Source organism: Bidens hawaiensis, unplaced genomic scaffold (genome assembly GCF_021521415.1).
Source record: "Bidens hawaiensis isolate Kalapana, Puna unplaced genomic scaffold, B.hawaiensis_p1.1 tig00026927_1, whole genome shotgun sequence".
Taxonomy (NCBI): Eukaryota; Viridiplantae; Streptophyta; class Magnoliopsida; order Asterales; family Asteraceae; genus Bidens; species Bidens hawaiensis.
This window is the reverse complement of record NW_027494349.1, coordinates 272,246-289,169: the sequence shown is the minus strand read 5'-3', so window position 1 is coordinate 289,169 and position 16,924 is coordinate 272,246. Positions and strand designations below refer to the sequence as shown.

The 16,924-nt window shown below is 35.5% G+C and overlaps 2 protein-coding genes and 1 pseudogene across 2 annotated transcripts; 1 reads left to right on the top strand and 2 right to left on the bottom strand.

The window, feature by feature from the left end:
• Window positions 1-190: 190 nt before the first annotated feature.
• On the top strand, window positions 191-1,287 carry LOC143574449 (heat shock protein 90-6, mitochondrial-like). The gene is made up of 4 exons (XM_077059064.1): window positions 191-511; window positions 591-696; window positions 774-863; window positions 950-1,287. The coding sequence occupies exons 1-4, from the start codon at window positions 366-368 to the stop codon at window positions 1,145-1,147; spliced, it is 540 nt and encodes a 179-aa protein (XP_076915179.1). The 5' UTR covers window positions 191-365; the 3' UTR covers window positions 1,148-1,287.
• Window positions 1,288-3,610: 2,323 nt separating this feature from the next.
• Window positions 3,611-7,975, bottom strand: LOC143574445 (protein NEDD1-like; annotated as a pseudogene).
• Window positions 7,976-9,681: 1,706 nt separating this feature from the next.
• On the bottom strand, window positions 9,682-12,540 carry LOC143574446 (uncharacterized). Its single transcript, XM_077059060.1, has 2 exons — window positions 12,147-12,540; window positions 9,682-11,794 (listed from the first exon to the last, which is right to left on the bottom strand). Exon 2 carries the CDS (start codon window positions 11,777-11,779, stop codon window positions 9,884-9,886), a length of 1,896 nt encoding a protein of 631 aa, XP_076915175.1. The 5' UTR covers window positions 11,780-11,794; window positions 12,147-12,540; the 3' UTR covers window positions 9,682-9,883.
• Between the last annotated feature and the right edge of the window lie 4,384 nt (window positions 12,541-16,924).

Here is a 16,924-nt window from a genome sequence, read left to right as displayed (position 1 = left end):
AAACAGACAAAAACTGAGCAAACATCAATTGTGATATTTTTAACCTGTTGGGCCTAAAAAATTAATAAATTAGACTAAATTGTAGTGGGTGATATTTTTAATTTTATTAAACTAGATTAAATTGTTTTGTGCTTAACAATTTAAACGAATACATAAACAACTTAAACTAACGAGCATAAATGAATGTTCACAAACATAAATGAACCAACGAGACGTGTGCTCATGTTCATTCGCTTAACTAAATAGAACCAAAAGTTTAGTTCTTGTCCGTTCGTTTATTCAGTTGGTTTACAGGCCTAACCTCAGCTGATGTTTTTCTTTATGTTAAATTACTAGGTGACAAGAATGAGGAGAAGGAAAAAGAGATGAAGCAAGAATTTGGACATATGTGTGATTGGATGAAGAAACGATTGGGTGATAAGGTTGCAAGTGTCCAAATTTCAAATCGCCTTAAAACATCACCTTGTGTTCTTGTTTCTGGAAAGTTTGGTTGGTCTGCAAACATGGAGAGGTGAGTTTTCTTTGTATTCATGTTTTTTAACAAATTGTGGTTTGCTTAATGTGTTTTTTTATATTTTGCAATTTTTTAGGTTGATGAAGTCTCAAACAGTTGGTGACACATCTAGTCTGGACTTCATGAGAAGCAGGAGAGTGTTTGAGATCAATCCTGAACATCCTATTATTCAGACATTAAGTGTATGTCCTTTTTCTGAAACCACAATTTGACATTATTTTTCATTAAAGTTGTTTACCCCCGCGCATGCATGATGCAGGCTGCTTGCAAGAGCAATGGTGACGATGAAGAAGCTCTTAGAGCTATTGATCTTCTGTATGATACTGCATTGATTTCGAGTGGTTTCACTGTGAGTAATCTATTCTTCATGCCTATACTTCATGACACCTGGCATTTTTCTTTAATCAAAATTTATGGTGTTTTAATTTGATGCAGCCTGAGAGTCCGTCGCAGCTTGGTGGGAAGATTTATGAAATGATGAACATGGCTTTGTCAAAGAAATGGTCAACTGGACAGCCAGCTTTCAACATGCACAGCTCACAGGCACAAGAGGCAGAAATTGTGACTGAATCACAACCAACCCTTGAAGCAGAGGTGGTCGAGCCAGTTGAAACTACCACTGCTCAGAAATGATGCTTGCATGTCGAGTGAAGTTGAAGCCAGGGCTCTGGAATAATGCGACTAGAGAGGTCTAGTGTTAATTAATGTTTCTGTTTTTGCAGTCTGAAAGGGAAACGGACACGAATGTAGAGTTGCTATGTTACTTACCAGAAAGGGAATTAATTGATTTTGAATATTGGTTCTTTTGCAATGAGCTAGTTATTATTTATTCAAGTGTCTTGATGTCAATTCATGTATACAAACAAATGATTTTGAACAAGTTGAAACCAGAGCTCTGGAATAATGTGACTAGAGAGGTTTAGGGTGTGTTTGGGAGTGCTTATTTAAGTGAAAAAAGACTTTTTGTTAAAAGAACTTATAAACTTATAATTTTTAAAAGAAGTTTTCAAAAAAAAAAATGTTTGGGTTAGCTTATGTGTTGGGGGAAATTAAAATGACTAAAAAGGACACTATTTTTTTAAAATGAGTGTAATGGGTTTTGAGGGTTAAAGGGTGTAATAGGTAATTCAAACTCATTAAGTTAATAAGTTATATATTCCTAACTTTTCAAAACCTCTTTATTTTGCTTTGTCCAAAAGTTAAAATCCATAAGGCCTTATGGTTTACCAAACACCTTATACCCCTTATTAACTTTTCAAAAAATTTATAAGTTATAAGTTGATGAAAATAAGGAATCCCAAACACCCCCCTTAGTATTATTAATTACAAGTGGACTTACTATTACTTACTAGTTTTAGAACTCATGCAATGCAGACAGCATGATCCAAATGATAAAAATACTAGTAATTAAAGCAATAAGTACCGGTTGTGAAAGCATATCACCGTTGAGTAAGGGTGACAAACCCAACCCAAATGGATTGTTTTGGGTCAAGATGGATAAACTTTAAAACTAAAATGGGTTTGGATGGATCATAAAATTTCTTCAATTGGGTCAAGATGGGTTGGAAATATACAAGGGAGTTTCATTTATAGGTTAAGACAGAGTCAAAACAAAATACCCAAGTTATCTAAAATTTATCTAATTCAAAATACCCAAACTATCACGTGCGAAACAAAACTCATCCGAAACCCAAAAAACGATCAAAACAAAACAAAAACCCCGAACCGACAAAAACGAAACTGAACCGAAATAGAAAAACGACCAAAACGAAACAAAAAAAAAAACGAAATGCAACTGAAACCTGACAAAAACAAAACAAAAACACTGAACCGACCAAAGCGAAACAAAAAACCGAAACGAAACTGAACCGAAATAGAAAAACGACCGAAGTGAAACAAAAAAAACCGAATTGAAACTGAAAAACTGACCAAAAGGAAACATAAAAAAACTAAATGAAATTTAAAAACCGGACCAAAACGAATTAAAAACACCGAACCAACCAAACGAAACAAAAAAACTGAAACGGAACTGAACCGAAATAGAAAAAACGACCAAAACGATACAAAAGAAACCGATATGAAACCGAAAAATTGACCAAAACGAAACAAAAAAAAGCGAAATGCAATAAAAAAGTTTACCAAAACGAAACAAAAAATCTGAAACCTAGCCGACCAAAATAAAACAAATGAATCGAAACGAAACAAAAAAACGAAATGAAACCGAAAAACTGACTAAAACAAAACAACACTGAAACCTAAAAAACCGAGAAATCGAAACCGAAATCATTGAAATCGAACAAATACCGAAACCGACCGAAATGAAAAAAAAAAAAAAACAAAACCGAACCGAAACCCCCCCCCCCCCCCGAAAAACTCGAACCTGAACCAGTACAAAACGTTTTTTTTTATTTTTGTTTATGAACGAGGATGATGGGGGAAACATTTTAGTTATTTTACATTTTGCGTTTTTTATTTATATTTTGAGTTATTATTTTTTTAATAGTTTTTTTGAATATTTTTTGAGGGGTTTTTAAAACCTTTTGTATGTCAATCTTCACTTGGGTCAAGATGGGTTAGTTTTTTAACCCATCTTGACCCATATCTATCCTAACACTCTATTTTAAAAATCCATCCTGACCCATCATCCAAATCCAACCCAACCCACTTCCATTGCCACCTCTGCCGTTGAGCGCCTAATCATCACCTAGGCACGATTTTTACAGCACTATTTTTATCTATACGTGTCAAAAATATGCAATTACAACTTACAAATTTGAACATGCAATTACAACTTACAAATTCGAAAAAATTGCAAAGCATTTGAAGTTGTATTCATAATTTTTCTTCATTATCCAACTAACATATACGATAAGAAAGAATAGATTTAGTTTAGAACTTTAAGTAAATTGAAGAACCTCATAGTCATCTCAAACACAAAAACAAGCAAAACTGTTTTTAACTTTTAAGTTAAAACCATGCCACTTAACTTTCCTTCCAAAACAAACCATCCTATCCTTGTGTAGTAATATTACAAAGAAAACAACACTGAATACAGTGTGTTCTTTTCTAGCAATTTCACCAGAAAAACGATTAATTTGCAACGAAAAACCAAATAAAATGATTTAAAAAGTTTAAAATATCTTATGAGACACGAGTAAATAGTTCACAGCAGCTGGCGGAGTTCCTGGTTTTCTTTGCGTAACGATTTAATTTCATTCATAAGCTCTGCTTGTGTTTCCAAAATCGAGCTCATTGCATTTGACATTCGCGCCTACATAAAACATAAAGGTTACATAAATGAGTAACAAATATAACACAAAATATTATTATTACATCAAATATTACAAACCTCATGCATATGAAATTGCCTTAAAACTTCAATGTGAAGGTTTTTAACATCTTCATGAATGGATTTCTGAACAGACGCAAGAGCTTCATCAAGAGTGCCTTGAAATAATTGAAGTGAGAAGGAAGAAGATCCCGGCTGCTGCAGTGAATTAGGATGTACAGGTGATTTTTTGGCTTTGCGTGTCAATACCCTGTCAATAGTATTAACACTATAAAAAAAATAACAAATGGCTTTTAAAAAATGGAAAATCAAGCTGTTGAGCCGATGCAGATCAGCTCATAGAGCACAATCATTAGGCATCTAAACGAACCGAACCACAAACGGGGCATGTTGATGTCCGTTTAACTTTAATCAAACGATCAAACACAAACAAGTATACATGAACGGTTCACGAATATAACTAAACATAGACTAGCAAACATAAACTGAGTGAAAACCAAGCGAGCATGAACATCAATCTTAAAGACTTGAAAAAATCATAAATCTAGACTAAATTGTAATGAGTAAATTTTAATTTCACAAAACTAAAAATTTTAGAAAACCTTATAAGCGAATGTAAATAAACAAAGAACACATGTCACACGTGTTTATATTCATAAACGAACAAACAATGTTCTGTTTGATCGTTTATTAAATAAGCAAACTTCTTGCCAAACGGTTCACAAACAATTAATTGAATGTTCGATTCGTGATCCCGAGTCTAAAGTGTATAACTTTTTATCAAATCCAACACTACCAATTATCTGCCAAACTCCAAAACGTTATAAAAGATATCTTTTAGATCAATGCAGAATATTATTTTCATTATTTTCTATCATAGAAAGCAGGCTGGTAAACGAACTGAACGTCCAGTGAACCATTCGACGGGAAGTTCATTTATGTTCGTTTATTTGATATACAAACGAAAATGAACAAAAGTTTTTGTTCGTTTAGTTAAATGAACAACACATTAACACATGAGTCATTCTTTCATTTATGTTCGTGAAAGTTGGTTCATTTAGACCTGCAATGCTATAGGGAAAATTTTATAGGGTCGCAGTTAGACCTGCGATGCTATATGGAACAGATTGCTAGGCCATCAAGAAGGCACAAGTGCGGAAGATGGAGGTAGCAGAAATGAGAATGCTATGATGGATGTGTGGGCACACAAGGTTAGACCGAATAAGAAATGTTGTGTTTCGGGGGAGATTAGGGGTAGCGAACATATCAGACAAGATAAGAGAGTGGAGATTGAGATGGTTTGGACATGTGAAGAGAAGACATTCGACGAATCCTGTTAGATACGTAGAAAACATGACTATAGAGGGGAGGAGGGGTAGAGGACGACCGAAATTGACTTGGGATGAGAGGATTAGGCGTGTTTTGATAGACCTAAACCTCTCAGAGGACATGGTTGGAGATAGGAATTCTTGGAGAAGTAGGATTAAAGTTAAAGATTTTTAGGGAGAAATGAGCACCTTAAGGCTTCTATTCACCTTATTTTAGTATGTGTATTATTATTATTTTTTATTACTATTATTGTTTTTATTAGTACTATTATTATTATTATTATTATTATTATTATTATTATGTCATTTACTTTATAATGCATCATACATATGTATTACAGAGCTGAGGGTCTCTCTGGAAGCAACCTCTTTATCCCGTTGGATAGAGGTATGGTGTGCCTACATCCCACCCTCCCCAGACCCTACTTATAGCTTTGCTGTTGGTGGGACTTAACTGGGTATGATTGATTGATTAATTGAAAGTTGGTTCATTTAAATTCATTTATGCTTGTTCATTTGCATCCATTTATGTTCGTTACTTTACGTTCTTTTAAGTTTGTTTGTATGTTTTCATTAATATAGTCATTCCAATTTTTTAGGCCCGTTACAATTTAGTTTAGTTTAATAACTTTTTAAGCCTAACACATTGTTGTTCACATTTACTTTTATTTGGTTTTAGCTCAATTATGTTCTTTCGTCTATGTTCAGTTATGTTCGTTCGTGTTCATTTATATTGTTAACGAACGAACATGCACATGAACACGCTCATTGCTTAATGAATGAACACGAACAGAAAAACCATGTCCGTTTAGTTGTTCAAGTTCGATTGTTTGTTTGGTAGCTAAACAACAAACATGAGCAAGGACGTGTCCGGTTCGTTTACAGCCCTAAAGATGTTTCTTTCACTAATACAGATTCCATTTTCAGTAGAAACCTTGTCATTGGACGGAGAAAAACTAATGCAAGCTGTTGGTGCAGAATGCTGCTTTAACCAAGAAACCTGCATATTAAAATCAAATCTTTATAAAAATTGTGTCAGTTAATCAGCCTAGCATGCATGTTAAACAACAACTGTGGCAACTAATCAGCCTTGCGAAAATATACAAAATAAAAAACGACACGCGTATGAGTTTAATAAAATGGGCCTTTGGGTTGCGACGAGTTTTATCCCACAAATGAACGGAACCGTCATCGCCAGCTGTCACTAAAAGGTGCCTGCTAACCCGCGAATAATCAAGCACCCTCAAGACCTGACATCTAGCGCATCAGAAAAGAGAAGTATATAGATTGCAAACACCAATATAAACTAAAAGATAGAGAACACACATACTTGCCCATTAGGATCCTTGAGTTCAGTAGCCCGTGCACCCGATCCAAGATTGTGAATTATAAGATCACCAGAAAGACTAATAGAAGCTAAATGCTCATCTGTGCAATTATACTTGACATATGTTATTGTGTCTGTGTGGCCTTTTAACCACTTTATGCATCTTCTTCTCTGCAAATCCCATATTCTCACCACTTGACCACTTCCACCAGAACATATGTAACGAGACGATTTGCTACTAAAGCTGATGGCGAATATAGACTCCTGCAATCGTAAAAAACAATCAAAAATGGTTATTGCCAATAACTGGTTACAATTCCTAACCGGTTACTGAGTGGAAAATCCCACCCTATGTAACTAAATCGGTTTGGTTATCAACCTATTTAAATTAAGTTTATCAACACTAACAGTATTAGCCTATGTCCAGTTAACTGGTTCCTAACCATGGGCTAGTAAACGGTTTCTCCTATTAACCGGTTACACTTTGCACCTCTACTGTCAGTAGTCGTTTATGTCTGTTCGAACAGGTTCATGTTTTTAATATTATACTATTAATATTTTTATTTATTTGTTTTACTATGTAAACTGTTAATTTTTTTTTAATTTTTTTTTTGGGTGTAACTCCGGATTTGTGGCTGAATTTGTGTGGTTTATGATTATTATTATTCTGTTTGTCTAAGTTTGTTTGTCCATTAGTGTCTAGTTACGTCCAATAGTGTTCATTAGTGTCTGTTTGCGTTCGTTTACAATATTAACAAACGGAAATGAATTGACCTGAATATTATTATGAGCAGTATCAATAGTCCCCATAGTTTGACCATGCTTCGTCCACAACGATATCCTGTTATCATCACCAGCACTCGCCACCATCAAATCTGATATGATAACATTGAAGCTAATTTATTTACAAGTTTCTTTATAACTTCCATTTCTAGAAAACGTTTACAATAAAGTGGCAGGCAAACGGGCAACAAGCTGCGCCGCTACCCCCCTTTTGAATAGCAAAGCCAATTCTACTAAAAACGAAGCTTTGAGACCTAGGAGTTGAAGAGGTTCTGTGTACGACACGCTGAACCTTACTCAAAAAATTTACAGCCTCTGGGGCCAAGAAACCAAATGTATCAAAAGCAAATGGGAGAAATACATGTTGATTCTCTTAACAAGCTTTCTCGTGTTTAACAACTTTGCCTGATTCAGCCTTCAACGCAGCCTGACCCACAACAAACCCACTGTTCCTGAGACCAACAAGAGGAGACACTCCTGTAAGATCCACACAAGCGTGTTTCCCTGCCCACCCGAATACAAGTAATAATAATAAAAGATGAAGCGTTGTTTAATATAACAACAACAACAACAACAACAATTCTTACTCGTATGGTTCCACTTAACGGAGTTAACCTGAGAACCAGGACACGGCGTGTGGCTGACAACACAAGGATCGCCGCTATCGATGGAGACATCAAAGAGTTTAAGGTGTCGCCAGCACTGACGGCCAGTAGCGACATTGCTCGATCGGCCAGCGGTTAGGGTTTAATGATGATGATGATGATGATTAAGGATTTTCAAAAGAGGATTCGAGAGGGAAAATCGTGACGGTAACCATATTTTACGAACCACTTTTATAATAACATATTGACTTGAAAAAACGGTTTCAGTCTTTTTTTTATTTAGAAGAAAAATACGGCTTCGGTTTTTTTAAAATGTTATTGATACGGGCATTATACGATCTTGAGGCCATTAAATCTGATACATTCATGACCAGAACCATAATAAGGATCTATCAAAGAGTTTTTAACCAGGTCAGAATAGTATTAAATGATAATCACAAGTCATTCAAGGATGCATAATTTAAGGGTTCAATATTTGGCTCATGAATATTTTTCATGATATTATTCTTTCATTTAATGCTCTCGTATTTTCCGTTAGTATTTGTGTCTTGTAATAGGAACTAGAGAAAGTATGAAATAATAAAAAAATTATCTTAAGTCTCTTTTTTAATATCCTATTTTTTGGGAGATCGAGTTCATATCAAATAGAAAAGGCGGTATTGGAATCCTCATCTCAATTGATAATTGATGCATGGTAAATCATATATGTTAAATTTTTGTGGTATTTTAGAATTTAAGCATGTCAAAAAAAAGTTATGTATGCCTGGGGTTGCTTACGTTTAAATCATATTCAAATATTTGCAACATTTTCAAAAATGTGTGTAGATAACAAAAGATGCCTAGCAATGACTAGCTGCCCCTTGGGAAAGACATCACTTGGGAGTTGAACTTTTTGACTTAGTTTCACTCGTTTGGGAAAGACATCACTTGGGAGTTGAACTTTTCGACTTAGTTTCACAAGCATAAGTCACAAACACAAACAAGTCCGGCCACTCAGCCACCGCCGCCGCCAGCCACCTGAGTCCCAACGACCAACCCTAACTGTTTCTCTCCGGTTATTCATTAATACTTATAGTTATGGCCGACCATTGACTAACCATACCATACCATTCCAAGATCCCAACACACAACACAACCATCTTTTTCCCCCAATTCAGGTTACAGATCGATAGCGAGTAAAGATGTAATTTGTCCCAATGGCCAGGAACATGATGGATGACCCGGATGTCCCGGGTTCGAATCCTGATTCCGACCGGATTTTACCAGAGCATTAAAACATGTCGTGCCTTCGGGCGGGGTAAGCCAACTGGGTTTTACCGGGAACGCCAAGCCAAACTCGGATGCCAGCGTGGATCCCGATCATGTCAACATAGTTGGCCTGAGTGGGGTGGTGGGGCGCGACGCGTTCGCGCAGTGAGATAGCTTAACTGTGAAAGTCACCGTTCGAAAAAAATGGATTGTGGGTCACTTGACTATTTGGTTACCCAAGGTTGACCACATTCGGTTTAACAACATTCGATAAAATTTCTAAGTCAAGCTGCTAACTATGGTTTTTCAAAAACATAATTTATTTTTATTTTTTACTGTTAAAAATTAAAATCGTTTGTATTTCAATATGTTATAATGATTAAAAAAAAGGTGTAACATTTTGAAAATGAAAATAACTCGATAAATAATAATAAACCTCTTTGATTTGAGCAGCTTATGACAAATCAATCTCAACAAAAACTGGACAAGATTGACAAGATACTGAAACGAAAGATAATTTTCATGCTGCAATGTAAATACTTGATAGTACATCCCATCTACGCATAAGGGGTATAAGCGCAACTAGCAAATCTAAAAAGTAACTAAATCATAATAAGTAATTAGTACAAGTTTCTCAAGTCTTAACCAACATTTGAGTCATTTTAAAACCAAACTGTGCTCTAGCCGCTAGGGGTCACCTTGTGATCCCATTCCAGCTATTACCTAAATTCCTCACCAATTGCCTCCCTCACATCATCACTATGTGTTTGGATCTATACACTATCACTCTTAAACACTTAAATGACCAAAATGCCCTTCCACCACCTTAACCTTCTTTTCCTCCTCTTCTGCATCCGCGTCCGCCTGAAGAAGTTGCTCTGGTGTAGCCGCAGGATCAAGATCCCAACACCCATCTGGCAAGTTCAAGCCTTGACCTTTTAGCACACAAGCCGGCACCTGGTGCGAAAACCGAACCATTTCTTTTCTGGGTATTACTCGAACCGCGTTCTTGTTGGGGTTTCTTTGATACACAGTCTTGTACCCTTCTAGTTTAGCCAAAGGTGTCACACAAACCCCGACTTTTTCAGAATAATCGTCAAGAATCTCCACCATTTCAAATTGTTTCCTTCCTTTCTTTGACTTTTTATTCCGACCCTCTGACCAGTTTCGATACACTGCCCACACATCGCCTCGTTTCGGGTATATTTTAACACACCCTCCTTTCCCAACATTATTCTCTCTCCCCAAAAGATGAGAAAAAATGTTGACTTGGTCAACAAAGAGGGAATGGGCCAACTTGAAACTTCCACACGATTTATTAAATCCGAACTCAGCATCAGGTTTTGAGTTTAAGTAAGTTATATGAAGCTGAAACGGCTTCACAGAGATGACCTGGCGAATCAGGCAATACAGACGGGGCATCCCGTCTTCTTCATCATATATAGCCCATATCTGTTTTGGCTTAAACACTTCCTCAGACCGATCCGTATCAAAATCATGAAAATCAGGATCTGGGACCGTTATCGCCATTGAACTACTTTTCTTGACCGTTTTCCCATTATTTTCAGCCTTCATAGCAGAAGTGGTTTTCATTTCTTTTAACTTGGCACGAATCACGGTTCGGGCTTTATCAATCAACAACTTCCTTGCATCAAAAGCAGGAGGAATCGAGTAATGTCGGGTCAAAACATCAATCCCACCATTTCCATTCAAATTATTCAAATCCGAATTCGGTTCAGTTTTTAAGCCCATTTCTCCATTTTCAACCTTTCTTTTCTTAGGAGGCCGATCCATCCTAGGAGCTACACTCTCACCGGGGCCCGCGTTTAACCTCACCTGGTGTCTCCCGTTAGATTTTTGCCGGCTCAAGTTAGCAGATTTAGCAGGTAACCCGTTGGGATCCAAAGTAGAGGAACCAGAATAAGTATTCCACTGAAACGAAACGGTCCCGGCATACTCATACCCTTGTTGTGTCGGGTGAATAACCGATGACCCGTTTCCAGTAAAACATACTGATGTACTCGGTACATATGGGCCCGCATTATACGCACCATGGCTAGCATGGTTAGCGTATCCGTTTTCAGACGTATACGACCATGGGGCGTAAGTAACGGGAGCTGCACCCGTTTCAACAGCTACAAAAACCCCACGACAATTCTTACACGAAAGTCGTTTATTCACATATTTCCTAAGATACTCATACTGAACACGACACGAGGTGCACACGGTCCAAAAAGTATCCAATCTTGTAGAAGTTTCAGAAACACCAGAAGCACTATAGCCCGATAAGTGTTTATTTCTTTTGGCATCATACGAGCTTCGTTTCACATTATCAGACAACACGGCCCACGCTTCAGACACAAGTTTAAAAGCTTCATCAGCTCCAACCGTCTTGTTTTTATCAGGATGAAGAAGCACCGCCATCTTCTTATAACGTTTCTTCAGTATCGACTTATCCGCCGACGGATCCAACCCAAGAACCGAGTAAAAATCAACTTCCCGGTTCATATTTACCGTCGCCGCGTATATCTCAAACGTTGCCACCATTTGAGATATCCCTTCCAACTGAGGACACAAAGCCTGCGCCCGTAAAGCAAACTGCTTGGCACCCGCAAAATCTTTAACCAAAAACAACTTCTCTGCATTCTCTTTAGCCCTAATTGCTTCCTCTATGTTCGGATCCATCTTCAATATTCAACCCTATAACATAATCCAACATTTGAATAACACATTTCAGTCACATGCAATTAATAAGAGTTTGAAAACTTAGTAAGCATGTTAATTACAACCTTAGTTACAAAACCCCTAAACTAATTTCCCCCAAATGAACATAATTACCATTTCAAGAAACCAAATCTAGGTCAAAAAAGTTCAAATTAAAGTCAAATTGACAATCAAAACACAAACTTTACTCAAATTCAAACAAAACCCAGAACGGAAACAGTAAGATCTAAGCTCGGATCAGCGAAAATTTGAAATCTTGAAGCTTAAAAAAATAAAAAAAAATTACACATTACACAGTAATTAAACCCAAAATTGAAAAGCAACTTACTTGAATCAGCATCCAATAGAGAAGTAACAGGATGTAGATCTTAAATCCGTTAGCGGATGGATTAAAGTGGGCTTGCTTCAGATCTACGATGATGATCAACGGGAGAAAGAGCTTAATAACTTTTGTAAAATTAGAAAAAGTGAAAAATAAAAATAAACTTAACCTTTAAATAAATAAATAATAAATATTATTATACCTTGTAATTGTTTATAGTATAATATAAATATATATTATTGTTATTGTTATTAGGGTATTGGGTAGATTTGGTAATTAATTTTTTAAAACAAAAGCAAAAGAGGGATTCCGGCTGCCGGACGCCGGAATGGAATATTCCGACAAGGAGCCTATTAAAGTGCACTATTGAAAATTAGAAATTATTAAAAGTATGTGGTGTAAATACGTGAATAATAAAAATAATAATAATACATGGTTTGATTTATATGAGATTTGGGTTGTTTTTTGTATTGTATTTTGTAGTTATTTTTAGTGATTTGGAAATTAAAATGGGTGCCGTAAAAATCCCACCTACTAAATTAATGTGATTCATTTAAATTTTTAAGAAAATTGTCATTCAATAATTAGGTTTTATGATTATTTTATTTTTATTTCAGACTTTTTGTAAGAGTGATGGATTGAAATAGTAAAAAAAAAAAAAAAAAAAAAAATTAAAATGTTTTAGGTCCACTAAGTTCCTTTTTAAGAGTATTGAGATGTAACTAACTAATAACATGTGACATGCTAGGTGGTCCGTTCATGTACCTTTATATCAAAGATATCAAAACCTCCTAGTGTGAAATTAAGGTTGATTCTTTTATAACATCCATAGATTTTTAGGTCGCATAGAATGCGCACGAGAGCAATCGGGAGTTGAGGTGTCAATGAGATGCCGACTTGAGCATTGCCCTGTGACTTTTGAGTGGAAGCGGAAAGCACTCGTTGAGTTCGTGAGAATTTTGTGAAGAGCGGAAGAGATCAAGAAATGAAATCGAGATCGAGGAACTTTGGAAAGCGGAAACAATGTTTATGGGTTTCAATACCAAGTGCAGGATTCCCAATGGGGTTACGGGAAGTATTCTCTTTGATATAATGCGATAATGTTATAGATTATGTTGATTTCAATTATAGATGACTTCGAATCAATAAGAAAATATTTATTTTAAAGTTATCATGAAGAAATTTTTATTTAAGGGGTAGCATCTTTGCAACTTAGAAATTACAACTTAGATATGTTGCCTCGAAAATAAATCAACCATAAACACCGTAAAAAGGAACCCCTAACTTAAAAAAAATATATCTTGTCTTTAATTATATAGACCACTAGTTTTTATCCTCCTTATTACGGGGTTATTTTACATTATTCGTTTATAATATTTATATATTTTTTTGGATTGTAATTTAATTTATTGTAAGGAAGTTAATGATATACATAAGATTTGATGATGAAAGAGTTCATAAATAAATGAGATGTTATAGCCAAGTTTAAAAGCCATTAGGTTGTAGTGAGGCTCATGCCCCGCTTGTTTTTTAACTATAAAATTGTGTCTTAATTATAACTAATACTTTTTTTAAAAAAAAATCGGAACTATTTGTTAGTATATCCCTATTTTATAGGATTTTCATATCAAATATTTGGTGAGATTACTTTTTAATTTATTGAGATGTTTTAACTCGTTTAAGGGCTATCTGGGTTTTGAGAGACCTATACCCATGAATTCGGATCAAATGCATGATAAACTTCTATTTACTAACAAAACGATATGGTAGCTTGAAAGAATGTAAGAAGGTTTCGTTAATATATATTTAAAATAAAGAATTACGATATGAAACTTTTAAAAAACAAAAAACAAAAAGAAATCTAAATTTAGAGTACATCAAATAACATAAATATGTCATATGCTACATAATAAATATGAATATAAATGTTGGTCTTTGTTTGCTAAAATTAGACGGTGACTCGAACTTTCATATTCTCCAACCTAATTGCCACATTAAATCATGTGGAGATGGTAGGTTTTAGCTTTTAAGATGCTATCATCACCATATAGTAACCACGGGCTATCATTTTTACTTGAAATCCGATTTAAGAAAACTCATACTCGAACCTGAACTAGCCCAACCTGAAAAAGGACAAACTCGAATCCGAACTAAAGTAATTTCGGTTGGTTCTTGGGCTCGAATTCTTATTTTCATATTAACCCGGATAAACTTTTAGTATTAAAACGAAATATATTTTTTATTTTTAGGTATAACAGACTAAACCTTAGCCGCCAAGGTTATCAGAATTTGGCCCAAAATCAATTGTTCTCATTCTAACCATTATGAATCGATTATAACTAAAAGCAACCATAGTCGAACACTCTAATCAGTAGTCACGACAGATTAAGTATGCTTAAGTTGGGTTTTTTTACGGTTGGATTTTGTTAAAATTTACATTTTTTCTTGGATTGGTTTATCAGATTATGCTGGTTTATTATATGTTATCTACGTTACAAGTGAAGAATAATATGTTAGCTTTAGTTTTTAGCGTTGTAATTTTTAATATTTTGTTAGGATACTCTAAACCTGATTACGCAAACCCAAATAACCCGTCTCGACAATGCTTGATAAATTTTTGGTAGCTCATCACGACTCTTTCAATATTATTAATAACGAAGAATACTCCAAACATCTATTTATACTAACATTAACTTATTTCATACTCGAAACTCCAATTTTTGATAATACTCAACAAGCACATAACAAATAAATTCCAACTCACAATTATATCCACAAACATTATCATAATCTTCTCCCCCCCTTCTCTCTCTCAGTTTATATCTTCCCGTAAATTTATCTTTCGTCATTTTCTTACTTGGTTTAATTATTTAACTCTTTTGCCTGTGAACTATTAGCATTAAACCCTTCAATAGCGGGTACATGTATGATATGATGAACACATATCATGACAAAGCTAAAAGTGTCTTTTTTAGCAAGTCCAAGTTCGGAAGCTTCTCTATCGTCTGGCGTTCTTCTTCATTAATACGGTAGTCCCTGAATGCCCGTTATAACATGTATGATATTATGAACACACACTAGAAATAAGACAAATATGGGGAAAAGCAATGACAATATAATGGATGAAGAAACAAATTGATTACACCAATTATAACAGTTTGGGATGGCTTCATCAGAATATTGTCTACTTTACCCCTGATGGATAGCCTCCAACAATTTATGCTTTGTTTTCATCTGACAAGTTACTTGGCCCTGCAAAACAGGTCTTGATAGGAAAGATACCACTGCCCTACACACACAAAAGTGTTCCCCGAGCCACGTAGCCCTTAATGGAGAACTAGTTATGACTGTTAGCCCGCGGCCACGTAGCCTTTGACTGTTTAGCCTGAACAGTTATGTTTGGATCTAGACACATGTGTAATCGGTCAGAGTTGCCTTTATTTTCTATCTTGTATTATAACGTTTTAGAGATAACGTAATCTCATGTAAATGTTGACTGACTCTTTAAGACAAACACCAGTTCATCTTATCGAGTATAAATATATTTTGACTGATTTGTAAAGGTTAACGTAATCACCTGTACCGTCGGTGTGCGTTTGAAACCTTGATTGTAAATGAGAATGATATTAACCTATATATAAATAGGTTTGTATAAATATTTGAATGTTGTTTCTTATTAAAGCTATGATTGTTAAGCTTAACCTTCAAAGTGTTTATCTTTGTTCGTGAATGAAAACGCTTTGCTTTTATGTAACGTTTGATATAGCATCTTTTGGCTTAATATATTATAACACGTTGGTGAGTTTCTCTAGGTAAGTAAACGGGTCCCGTGGTTGATTGGATTTGTACGAATTACTTTTCCTTAGGCAAGAAACTCACTACTAGTGATATTACCCTTACAGTTTACTACATGTCCGTCAAAATATATCTTTTGTTAACATTACTTCGTCAAGAAGTAACGTTCATGAAAACTCGTTGAATGTTTATAAAATATTTTCAAGGATTACTTCATTAGGAAGTAACGTTTAGGTAAACCTGTTTGAATGTTTATGAAAAAAATTTCAAGGTTAAAGGCCATAACCTCGATTGATGTATAAGCTATAATTTAATAACTTAAACGTAACCCCTACCTTAACACGGATACTTGGAATGATAAAAGAGTAAACTTGACGGTAGGGTCTTGATGTGACTCGCTTAAGTGATTGAAAACTCGTTTATAAGTTCTAAACTTGCACAGACTTCGAGTAATCAGAACGCCGGCTCGTCATGGCAATCGGGCACGTTTCCCTAGGTTAAGTGTGTGAAAGTGGAGGTGTTTGGGTTGAGAAGACCTCAATTACCGTCACCCTCTTTTATAGACGAATTCCGTAACCCATCGCGATACGCGATGGGTTTTTCTTTACCCTGTCGCGTATCGCGACGCCGCAATATTACGCCGCCTTGCCACATGGTGACACGTGGCCTGTCAAATCGTGCAACGTGTTGACACATGGTAGGACACTTTCAATATTACGCCGCAATTTTACGCTACATTTCCAATGTGATACTTTCAATAGCACCTTATCGCCTACTTGAAATTCCATTGGTTTGTGACGGACATCAACATAACTCTTTTGTCGATCTATTGCCTTCTTAAGTCACTCACGGATTTGCAACACTTTGTCCGTGGTTTTTTTGACTATTTCAGGTCCGAACATTTGGTTATCTCCTGTTTCAGACCAACATACCGACATTCTAGATTTTCATCCATACAAAGATTCGAACGACACGGCATGAATACTCGT

Bases quoted from the DNA above. Each gene is read 5' to 3' on its own strand.
- LOC143574449 (XM_077059064.1), top strand. From the start codon at position 366: ATGAAGCAAGAATTTGGACATATGTGTGATTGGATGAAGAAACGATTG. The intron at 697-773 runs GTATGTCCTTTT...TGCATGATGCAG, and splicing joins CTATTATTCAGACATTAAGT to GCTGCTTGCAAGAGCAATGG. The intron at 864-949 runs GTGAGTAATCTA...AATTTGATGCAG, and splicing joins TGATTTCGAGTGGTTTCACT to CCTGAGAGTCCGTCGCAGCT.
- LOC143574446 (XM_077059060.1), bottom strand. From the start codon at position 11,779: ATGGATCCGAACATAGAGGAAGCAATTAGGGCTAAAGAGAATGCAGAG.